Genomic DNA, 12119 nt, shown 5'->3' on the forward strand with positions numbered 1-12119 from the left:
TCCACCACCCCCAGATGAAACCTTGAACCCATTAGGAGTCTTATCTATTCCCTGTCTCCTCAGTTCTGGCAACCACTAATCTGCTTCCTGTCTCTGTGGATTTGCCTGTTCTAGACTCCCTAAAATTTTGTACAAAATAAGTACAACAGATTATACTGTAGCTATTGCACACAGTAAAAGCATTTTTCGACATAAAAAATGGAGATGTGGCAGTTCCTGTAAAATGTCTTCAAACAGTTGGTCAATAATAAGAGATTTCAAGCGACTTGAGCTTCCTTATTCCACTGTGACCTTTTCAAAAAGAGTTGGTATAGGCCGAGCGCAGTGGCTCACACCTGTAATCCTAGCCCTTTGGGAGGCCGAGGCGGGTGGATTGCTCGAGGTCAGGAGTTCGGGACCAGCCTGAGTGAGACCCCATCTCTACTAAAAATAGAAATAAAAATTATCTGGACAATTAAAAATATATATAGAAAAAATTAGCCAGGCATGGTGGCACATGCCTGTAGTCCCAGCTACCCGGGAGGCTGAGGCAGGAGGATAGCTTAAGCCCAGGAGTTTGAGGTTGCTGTGAGCCAGGCTGACGCCACGGCACTCACTCTAGCCCGGGCAACAAAGTGAGACTCTGTCTCAAAAAAAAAAAAAAAAGTTGGTATAGATGAACTTGCTTGTGTGAGTCTGTGTGTGAGTGTGCTTTTGAGAGAGTGTGGCTAATCTTCTTAGAGATGTTTTTGCTCTATCACTTTAGCTGAAAGAAACTTCGGTGAGAACAAGCTTCACCACCTTACAGTCAAATGGCCACTGAGCAGAATGGCTCACTTTGTTTTCACGGATTGTCTCTCTCCAACCCTCCCCCCTCCTCCAAAAGACCATGAATGAGCTTGACTTGCATCCGGTGAGGTCAAATGAAAGCCACTCCAAAGTCTTACGTGTGCAAAATGCTCCTTCTCTAACACCTTTCAAGCAAACTGCTGATACACTTTGTGGGGCTGAACTATGTCTCATATTAACAAATTCTGGTTAGTTACTCTACTTCTACCCAAAATGTCAGGTTACCTTTTTGTCAATCTCTTGATATATTTGAGAGAAGGTTTCATAGAGAAGCCAGAATTTGAGCCAGTCCTCCAAGGAGAAGTTGAGGTTTGTTGGCAAATGTGCATTAAAATGTGAGCAAAATGAATATAGAACCATTTTCATTCTTATGCTTCCCTGCAATTCTGGGGGGATAACTACCAAAAAATAATAGCAATACAACAGGAACCACCCACCACCATGAAGCTTTACTCAGTATATTATCTTAAATAACTGACTGGAAACTGGGTTTCTGAGACTGTCTTCCAAGGTCCTTTGCAATTTAGAATGTCTGGAAATCGTATTTAGCCAAGGCTGGCTGCTCTGGAAAAGTCTTTTTTGATATAATGCATTTGAAGATACCACCTGGAGAACACAAAAGTGCTGTTTTAGCCGTAAGCTGCCAACATGCTGCTTCTGAATCCATCCTTGGTGCTTACGGGGTCATTCCTTGCATAGATTCATGCTCTTTTGGGCAGAGCATGTGGATTGAATTCCAAATTAAATGCTCCTACTGTTTGACCAGTAGGTGGCAGTTAGGAACAACAAGAAACTAAGTAAGTTTACCCGGGGTTTTAAGAAGTTCCCTCTTCATCTGTATAACTCACCTAGACCCAGTTTTCATCCCCACTGTCACCTGTAGGGTCAGAACCCACTCAGGCTGGGAACAGCCCAGAGGAAAAGAAGACAGAAAACACGGCACCGTTCCATGTACAGTACCCGTGAGGGTCTTTGTTTCCACCCACAAGCCCTGGGCCCACGGAGGACGCTCACCTCATTGGAATGTGTCCTGTTCTGGTGCTTGGCGCGGTCGGAGGCATTGGAGAAGGCCTTGTTGCAACCTTCGTGCTCACAGACATAGGGTTTCTCTCCAGTGTGAGATCTCAAGTGTGTTTTCAAGTTTTCTAGTCTCGAGTAGGCCTTTGTGCAACCTTCAAACTGAGGACAACAGGTAAATCTGAATTATTCCACACAATAGCGACTGCAGCTTATGCCTAACACGTCCTCAAAGTTGATGAAAAACTGATGTTTCAAGGGTCAGCAGCTTTTCAAAACCAAGGAACAAAAAGTCCACTAAACTCTGCATTTATTGGGATTCAGATGTGGCTTGGTGCAGTGCGAGATAAAGCATTTTCAGTGCCAGTAAAAGTCCTAAAGTTTTTTTTTTTTTTTTTAATAGACCACTCAATGTGGACAATGGGTTTCATTATCTGCTCATTGATCTCCTCGAATTCCCACTGATTTCAGATTCAGCACAAAGTTCATTAATATGGCTTTGTGTCCATACAAAGACTTGGAATTTGATCATGTTTGTAAAGGCCTTTAAGATGTAAAGTTCCAGGAATGAGCAGTGCCCAGGGCGCCTGGGGGGCACCTCAGTGGAAGAATGCTTAGCCACCGCACAGGCCTGCACTGTGCCAGGGGGGCTGACTAGGGCAGCAAGGAACACTTTAAAACCAGGGATGGGGAGAAGCGGTTTTAAAAGTCAATGTCAACTCTGTAAGTTGGAGGGTGGCACCTCCCTTTGCCTTCAAAGTCCCCTGGTGCCAAGAGCTCTTGGGCTGAGCAGGTGACAAGGCCCTGTGCCCGTTCTCAGTGCTGGCGCTCCGTGCGACCTGCAGAGCTGAGCTGTCCAACATCACCGGGCAACGCTCCAGCCCTCTTCTCCCGCCACCCGACCACACCTCCCCACAGCTGCAGTCGTCACCACGTATAGCTGCTCTTAAGGGTATAAGGAAGGACCCACTTGGGAGAGAGAACACCCCAAGTCCACCACCTGCCGCCTCCTTCTGTACTCACAGTGCATTTGTGAGGCTTCTCGCCTGTGTGTCTCCTCATATGCACTACCAACATATACTGGGCTTTGAAGGGCTTCTGCTCTCGTGAGCAGTCCAGCCACCGGCACACGAACTCCTTCTTCTCTCCATGAATGTGGTCGTTATTTATATGCTGGGGTTTGGGAAAAGAGAGGGAAAAATCAAATGGAAATGTCTTCTTCATTTCTGAAGGCAACAGAAGGAAGTGAAAAAAAGTCCCAATCTTAAGTCCTAAAGATGGCATGAATGGCTTTACCATGTTACAGATTCTTTGTATTTGAGTTAGTATATTTCTTAAGTAGATTTATTCTTGCTAACTGTGTGCACATGCTTCCTAACTAGCAGGAGTGACACTGCTGGGAGGGGGCCTGGCATTGCAGAAAACCACTGCAGTGCATCGGGCAGAGGTAGGTTCTAGGTTTTGTGACCAGCTAGGTGTGGAATGGGGCGAGCTGCTCCTGACCCCCTGGGCCTCCATCATTTCTCCTGTGCCAAGGCCAAGGTCAGGTCAGGTGAGGATGCTCCAGCTCTCACACGTGCTAGGTCTTGGGTTAGAGCCTTGGCTCAGACTTCAGACAGGGCACACACGCACATGCACACAGACACGCACACAAACGCACAATTCTCCAACAAGGAACTGGAAAACCAAGAGTGCTTTCAAACTAAACTTTAATTCAGGTTTAGCTGGATTTCTTCCTGAATAAGGAACATAGAGAAATGAATTAGATACTGAAGAAGAGGGCTATGTGATCATCAACAAATGATTTCATCTCTCAGGGCCTTAGTTTCCTTCATGTAGAAAATAAAGTACTGGATTCACTAGTTTCTAAGGGCTTTTCCAGCTCTGAAATTCTATTAATCAGGTTTCTAAATTAAAAATGAAGTTCCCTGAATTCCTCACCAATTCCACGTTTTAGAATCATATTTTTTAATCTAGTTTCTTGGATTAATATATTGAATACCCTACAATTGAGAGACACAAGAAACCTACAGCAGCACCAGAGGAAGAGGTTCGTAATTTGGGGTCAAATGAAGAAAAATTTCAATCAGTTGAGTACATTACGTAAATGTCCAGCCATAGGCTATTGAGGACATTTGTATCCCAGGTTGATGCTGTTTTTATTCTCTGATCATTCTGCATTTTATTTGCCATAATTTAAGGCTTTTGGGAGCACTTATCTTAAATATACATAGAAATATATCACTAAAAATTTCACTCAGTAAGAGAAAGCTCCCTTTGGTTTCACTACTGCCTGTTAGTGACACAACCTTTAATTACCTTACTACAAGGGCTGGGACTTGTAAAGGAGCCGTCCCTGGGGCCTAGGTGTAAAATTCTATCCTCAAAGTGAGCCCTTCCCAGTTACTCCACTAGGTGGCCTATGGCTTTAGGGGAAAAAAATAAAGTTTTATTTAAAAAAAATAGCTGTTTTGGTGCTATTTCTGGAGTTTAAAACTGAATGAGGACAGAGAAAAAATGAATTGTTATTCTCTATCCTCTCCTTGAGAAGCTTCCAGAAAAGTGGATGAACAGAAGACGGTCAGTGGCACATTGTGGCAGACAGAGAGACAACCCAGGGTACTGTCAGAAGCTCTGAAAGGGACAAGGAGACCAACACAGTCACTCATGTACTCAGTGGTAGGGCAACCCCGTGGCAAACAGATGTGGGTTTCCTATTGAAAGGTAAATGTCCTCTCTGTGAGCACTTCTTAACAGTTACGATGATGCACGCAAGTGTGAAGAGAAAAGATGTGCTGGGCAGGGAACAACCTGCAGTCTTTCAATTTCTGCTTCAAATACACCTTTGTAGCCCCTGTACATCACCCAGGGTTTTCCAAATGTGTGCCGAAGCCCAGCCTTTGAAACTAAGCCCACACGAAACAGAGGGGTTCCATGAATTCTCCTTCCCAGAGAGAAAAATAAGTGATCACACAAAAACATGCCATAAAAATTGCTCTTGGTTCAGTTTTCCAGGTTATTGGAAATAAAGCTTGGGTCCTTGGATTAATATACATGGAAGGAAGGGAGGGAGGGAGGGGGAAGGAAGGAAGGAGGAAGGAAGGAAAGCAGAAAGTGAGGGAGAGAGAAAGAAAGAGAGGAATAAAGGGGGAGAGGGAGAGAGGAGGAAGAAATAATTAAAACTGGGAAACTGAACTACAACTTGTGCTGAGCTGACTCCGTACAATTGGACCCATGTCTCTGCATATTCTCAGCGACTGACAGTATCCTGGTACTTGGCAAATGTTTGCTGAACTGATTTGACCCATGTGGCAAACTAAACTGTCACTGGGAGAAAGAAATTATACTCTATGCTTTTGTTTATCTTAATTCAACTTCATTTCACCTGGTACCTAAACAATAATAATTTAATGTAAAGTATTTCATTAATTTTGAAATAATATACTCCTAAGAATACAAAGGGATTTAAAAGATATCCACATGGAACCCCTCTTTGCTGGGCGGAACCAAAGGAATACACTGGGTTGCAGCATTTCTTATACCAGGCCCTGCACTGGGGAGTACGGTAGACATGGTTCCTGCCCTGAGGAAATTACAGTCTACTGGAGGAAAACAGATAATGACTTAAATTACTATACAATTATAGTTGTGATAAGCGTTGTGAAGGGAAATAACAGGGTTTTATAAACACGTATAACAGGGGGTCCTAAATCAACGTGGAGCATCAGGGCTGAGGGTCAGCTTCGCCAGTGAAGCAGCAATTACAGCAGGACCTGAAGGAGGGGTGGAGTCACAGTAAGTGTTCAGGGAAGGGACGCCACTGCAGACAGATGGCACGGAAGCACCTGCAGAAGAACAGAGCTTGGTGCCTTTGAGGAACAGGATGAGGATCGTGCGTGGCAGGAGAGAACGGGCCAGGTAGACACAGCAGGCCCTGGGCACTGCCACTGCTGGGCATGGTGAGAAGGCATGAGCTTTCTGTGAGTCAGGTGTACCACAATGACATTGGCGAGCCTGGGCTAGCTGCCGGGGCTCACCTAAAATGCAGCATGCTGGGTCAGGTCTCCAGCAGGGAGGATGTGGGGGATACCCTGGGGTAGAACCCCACAAGAAAGCCAGCCCTTGAATGTCTGCCCCAGAGGAAAAGGCCATCTGGGCTAACTGGTGCCACTCAGGGGAGCTGGGACGGCCAAGTGGGGAGGTGCCAGCAGTGGCCAGTGAAGTAAGAGACTTTGACTCTCCCTCTTCCCCTCCTGTCTTGCCCAAGACACTGGAGGAACCAGACCCTAGGAAGAGAGAGGGGAGGCCTACAGGAGGCAAGCCTGCGCCCTGGCTCCTGCAGGTGACATGGCAGAGGAAGAGCCAGCAGCCTGCCAGCTCCCTCGGGCAGCACACCTTGCTGGGCACATGGAGGGGAGGCTCCAAACTGGATGTGAGATTGGAGGTTTAAACTGGACACAAAGTGACTGCGAAGTTGTACAATCTGCCTACAATGGTGTTGAGGGATCTGCCACTGAGCAGGGAGGGAAGAACTGGCAACGAGCTAAGGAGGGCAGTAACCGGAAAAGTCTCAGTCGTTTCATATTCATACCTGGCCCAGCTTCATCGACCTTGGCCTCTGGGACAGTTAGTGGAAATCTGAATGCTGGGAGTCCTGTGCCAACCAGCAAGCACGAACACCCTGGTGTTGTCTCCACATGGGGCAGGATGGGGAGGAACTGGTGCCAGTTAAAGCAACTTCACTTTCAGAAAGTGATTCCGGGCATCTTGCGAATACTCACCTTCCACCCCCTTAGACCTGAGTCCCAACTAATACGCTTTTGTAATTTTCTGAAACTGCTCTTGAGTTCAAACTGGCATGGAGATCACAGTTATTTTTCTTTAAATGAAATTCTACAACCTAAGAGGGTGGGAACCATGTTGTTCTTGCTGTACTTTACACCCTAAACGCTGCACAGAGGAGGTAATCAATTATTATAAGGAAACAGGGAGACATCTCTCTGCCTGTTTAGATAGTTCAAATGTGTTTTAAGCTTAAAATATTTCCTAGAGAGAGCTAGATTTCAAGTGAAAATTAAAATTCGAAGCAATCACAGACCTCACACGTCCGTGGTGTTCTAAATATTTACTTTCCTTTCAAAAGCAGCATTGGCCCCTGCCGTGAGTGTCCATAGAAGGCTCATCTTGGGGCAGACCCCACCTTGCAGCGGGCAGAGCACTAGGCAAGACGCATCCCAGGCCAATTTCTGATGAGCTGGGTTCCTGTGCAAAGGCCGATTCCCCTCTTTGGGCTTTAATTTTCTCCTCTGTAAAATTAGGGTGATGAAGCAGAAACGTTTTGTTTTCTGTTAACAGCTAGATAGTGAATATTTTAGGCATTGCGGGTCTGTAAGCGGCCACTGACAACATGTACATGAACAGGACACCTGTCCATTTCTAAACATGGAAAACATTCCTGTGTCAAGAAATAGTCTTTGAAAATTTTGTTTTCTAATTTTTTTTAAACCATAAAAACCATGCTTAGCTCATAGGCTGTACAAAAACAAGCAGCAGCCGGATTTGGCCTGTGGGCCATAGAATGTTCCCCCATGAACTAGATGATGTCTTGTGCTAACTGACATCTGTCAGGTTAGCGCTCAAGCCTGACAAGGTTAAATTGGAAGAAGGTGTGTTTTTGTGCCAGAGAAAAGACAAGGCAGTAGGGAGGACTAAAACTCAGGACCCTGAGCTAAAAAAAGGAGCCCAGTGAAAGGGGGGGAGTCAGGCCAGACACACCTCACCGTCTGCATCGCTTTCCTAGGACTGGGTTGAAAACGGACACATTCTTTTTCTCACCGAAATCCAAGGTAGATAAGAAAAGTAATACACAGTGAACTCTTAACATTCGACAGATTGATCCCGTGGGAAGGTGGCCTGAAACTCAATGGGCATGCATTTATTTGTGGTTTCATTGAAAATTTGACTTCCTAGCAGTGAAAATGTTAATCAAATATATAAATAATTTAATTGGAGGGAAAATAATGCATGATTAAATTCCAAACTAATCCAACACATAGACATGCAATTTGCCTGAGGCCTGAGAGTCAGAAAGAGATAGATGGTGTAAATTACGACGTCGGATGCCAGCTCTCTCGGCACGGCCACTCTGCACTCTCCCCGTCTGAGTACACAGGACAGGGACGCTGAGACCCGGCAATTTCCCCAGAAAGGCTGAGTCCAGCTACCCAGCTTCCCGGTGAGTCCATGTCTTCTGTTTTCCAACTGGGACTGTAAGCATTTGCCCCAAGGTGCAGGTGTCTGACCTAAGCCCATAGCAAACCAACAAAGTGATATTTCCCCCTTGTGATCATGTCTGCAGCAAAATGAGCCAAGACCCGCTATTCTTGTCTCTTCCACTCCTCTGGGGCCCTAGGAGCCCACAGTAAGGTGGGAGAAACCACCAGTTGGCTTTGCAATCAAGGTGGCGGAAGGTGGGTACCTCTTTCTATTAAGGATTCTCTTTGGGAAGCCCAGCCCTGAATGTCCACCCAGGAGGCTTGGAGAGCTACAGGAAAAAAACAGGGAAAGTGAAGCTTTTCTTTCACTAGTGGCAAAATGGATGCCCACAATGGACTTCACTGAGCTAATCAGGGGCCTTTCTTCTCGCTTTGTTATTTCACTATTAGCTCAGAGCAGGCAGTTTTCCCTCAGTCTGTTCCTGACCCTCCAGATGAATCAGACGCATGCAGTCCGTGGATGCAGAATGCTCTCAACTCTCCAAATAAAGCCACCATTCAAGCTGTTCGTGGAGCCGGGAAACCCACTTCTGCTGTCTTTCCGTCCCTTCTCCCTTAGCCACACTCTCCACCGATTCCCACTCAGAAAGCAAGTTCTCTGGGTCAGTAAGTTTCCTTCATTCTAAGTGACTTCTTCAGAGGAGACGCTGCCACGTGGCTCAGATGTGTGCAGGAGAAACATCTGCACACCCCCCATTCAGAGTCTGCTGGAGGTAATTCACTAATCAATAGACAAGCACTTTGCTGCCTCAAAGTCTGTCCACTCTTTAAATCAGCCGGCTTCTTAACATCAAAAAGGCAAATTCCTTCCACTGTTGTAATGAAAATATTACTTTTAAGCATATTTAAAAACAGTGAAGTTAGGAAATGCAAAACAAAACAAACAAACAAAAAAAACAAAAAAATGCTCACCCCCACCACAATTTCCATAGGCCTCCCCTGTGCACATACATTACACACAGTCTTTCTGTCAGGATATGATGTTTCTCAAATAACACACAACTGTTTTGCCAATTTAAAAGGTTTCTACAAAGTACTCTGCCAAGTTATCATGGCTCAAGGTACATGTTAAAGCAAAATATATGGTCATAGTTTTCAAATATGTATGATCTCTCTCTCTCTCTCGCTCTCTCTCTCTCTCTGTCACACACACACACACACACACACACACACACACACACACACAGTATTATGGTCTTAATAGAAAAGAAAATAAGGGCTTGGAAGTAGAATGTTTCCTATATGAATATTCCAGGAAAAATGCAACTGCATCACGTGCTTGCAGTTCATTGGGTCCAGTGGTGACACCTGGCTGAAGGCTGGGGTGTCTGTCGGACCCTCGGTTGTATCTGCCTCATGCCTTTGTTACATTTCTCCATCTCGACCCACTAACATCCTACCATTTGGTGCCATGACTGTATTTTGAAAAGGAAGAAGAAAAAAACTGAAACATTTCCATCTTAGAAGGCCAAACTAGAAACGTTCGTACTTTCTAAATCTTTTCACATTGCTACCAGGTTAGCTCCTAAATAAGGCCTGAGTTAATTAATACATTGAACAGGATTCAATAATTTGAAACTTCCATGGATTTACTGAGGGAAGATGTTAAGAAAGCTTCTATCATGGCATAAGATGGGATATAAGGAAGCAAACAAAAGCTCAGGTTTCAATTTGCTTCGTGACTTTTATATTATAAGCCTATTACTATCTCTTTACATAGTAGTCTAGAGATATTTCTGAAAAGGAGAAAAAAGGAAAATGATTTACAATCTATTAAAATTTAATTTACATTAAAACTGATTTGCAAGAAAGATTGAAATGATTTGCCTAGAAAGAAAACTCTCCACAAGAATCCCTCAAAACTTTCCATCTGAAATAAGGCCTTGTTCTGTGTATTATTTGATAAACATAACATTTTTGAAAAGTTTACAACTATCATGACATGGATTATATTAGGGATACCTTGTAATTGGATTCCTAAAGGCTTCACTAGGCAGAAACTGAAAAAAAGCACGACTCACAGACTATCAGGATTGAAATAGGCCTTATATCTCCATATGCACTTTAATTTTAGATAAATAAAATAATTTAAATTGTTTTGGTGGCACCCATCAATCTTCCTAACAGATTATTTACAAACCTGTAACAGCTTTGCTGTGGGAGGGATCTGCCCAAGACTTTACAATATGTTTCAATTCAAGCCAGTTAATAAAAACATGCAGTCATCTTTCAGTTTTCTGACATAACTATAAAATTATATGGGAAAACATCAAAAGGATTCAAGACTTTGGGTACAAAACAGTATTTTCTTTATAAAAATAAAGAAACCTCCTATTTCTGATTTGTGAACATTAGTAATTAGAGTTAAATAAAAAAATATGCTTCTTGGTTAAAAATGAATAAATAAAGGGAGTCCCCCTGACAGTTATGTGAATCTTGTTTCTAGGTACAAATACATAGCAAAATTATTTAACAGATGTTGGTGAGGATGGGAGAAAAGGGAACACACTCACACTGTTGGTGGGACTGTAAATTAGTGCAGCCTCTAAGGAAAACAGTTCGGAGATTTCTCAAAGAACTAAAAATAGACCTACCATTGACTCAGCAATTCCACTACTGCATTTCTACCCAAAGGAAAAGAAATCAACATATCAAAAAGATACCTGCATTCATGTTTATCACAGCACAATTCACTATAGCAAAGATAAGGAATCAACCTAAGTGTCCATCACCAGATGAATGGATAAAGAAATTGTGGTACATATACATAATGGAATACTACTCAGCCCTAAAGAATGGTATCATGTCTTTTGCAGCAATATGGATGGCACTGGAGGCTATTACCTTAAGTGAAATAAGTCAGAAACAGAAATTCAAATACTCACTTATAAGTGGAAGCTAAATAATGTATACACATGGACAGAGAATGTGGAATGACAGACACTGGAGACTCAGAAGGGTAGGAAATGAGAAATTACTTAATGGATACAACGTACACTATTTGGTTTATGGTTACAGTATAAGCCCAGACTTCACCACTTGTGCCACAAAACTGCACTGATACTCCCTAGATCTGTAAAAATAAAAACATTAAACAAATTATTTTCTCTGATGTATAAGAAAGGCAAAATTCTTGAACAAGGTAAATGTTTTATCTGAACAAAGAGCTTTACAATGTCGGATTTGGAAAACATAAATTACCTAGCTTAAAATACGATCCTTACCCCACCACCTCCCTAAACATCACCAAGGAAAGCTGGACATATGTTTCATGGCATGGAATGCCATCAGCATGCACACATTTAAAAACACAAGTGTATTATAAACAGGAATGAAGTGCAGATACATGTTATGACATGGATGAACCTTGATAACCTGCTAAATGAAGGAAATCAGTCAAAAAAGGACAAATATTATATGATTCTGTTTATATGAATATACAGAATAGGTAAATGCATACAAAAAACTAGATTAATGGTTGCCTACAACTGTGGGTGGCTGGAGAAACTGGGAATGACAGCTAAAGGGTATAGGGTTTCTTTATGGGGTGATGAAAATGTGATAAAATTAATTGTGATGACTGCATGACTGTGGATGTATCAACACATACTGAACTGTACACTTTAAATGGGTGAATTATGTGGTATGAATTATATCTCAATGAAGATGTTACCCCACCCCCTCCACCCAAAAAAACCCCACAAAAGCATACTTGGTGATGGAGTCTGGTTAGTGTTATTTATATTATTTAGGTAAAAAGAAAATATCCTCATTCTTGAAAGTGTGTTAAGGGCCCTGCTATGGTCTAAATGTGTTCCCCAAACCCGTATGTTGAAACTTAATTGCCAGCGTGATAGTATTACAAGGTGGGGCCTTAAGGAATGATTATGACAAGAGGGTGGAGCCCTCATGAATGGGATTGGTGACCTTACAAAAGGGCTAGGAAGCCTGTTTGCCCTCTCCAATGAGAGGACGCAGCCGGAGGCTCCACCTAAGAAG

General features: G+C 43.3%; 1 protein-coding gene across 1 annotated transcript in view; it reads right to left on the reverse strand.

Moving 5' to 3' along the window:
* GLI3 (GLI family zinc finger 3) overlaps positions 1-12119 on the reverse strand; it is a 172756-nt gene that overhangs the window by 12104 nt on the left and 148533 nt on the right. The window contains exons 9-10 of the mRNA XM_045564598.1: positions 2869-3018; positions 1843-2007 (exon numbers count right to left, since the gene is read on the reverse strand). Coding sequence (XP_045420554.1) covers positions 1843-2007; positions 2869-3018 — 315 coding nt within the window. The remainder of the gene's footprint in view (positions 1-1842; positions 2008-2868; positions 3019-12119) is intronic.

Source organism: Lemur catta, chromosome 11 (genome assembly GCF_020740605.2).
Source record: "Lemur catta isolate mLemCat1 chromosome 11, mLemCat1.pri, whole genome shotgun sequence".
NCBI classification, from domain to species: Eukaryota; Metazoa; Chordata; class Mammalia; order Primates; family Lemuridae; genus Lemur; species Lemur catta.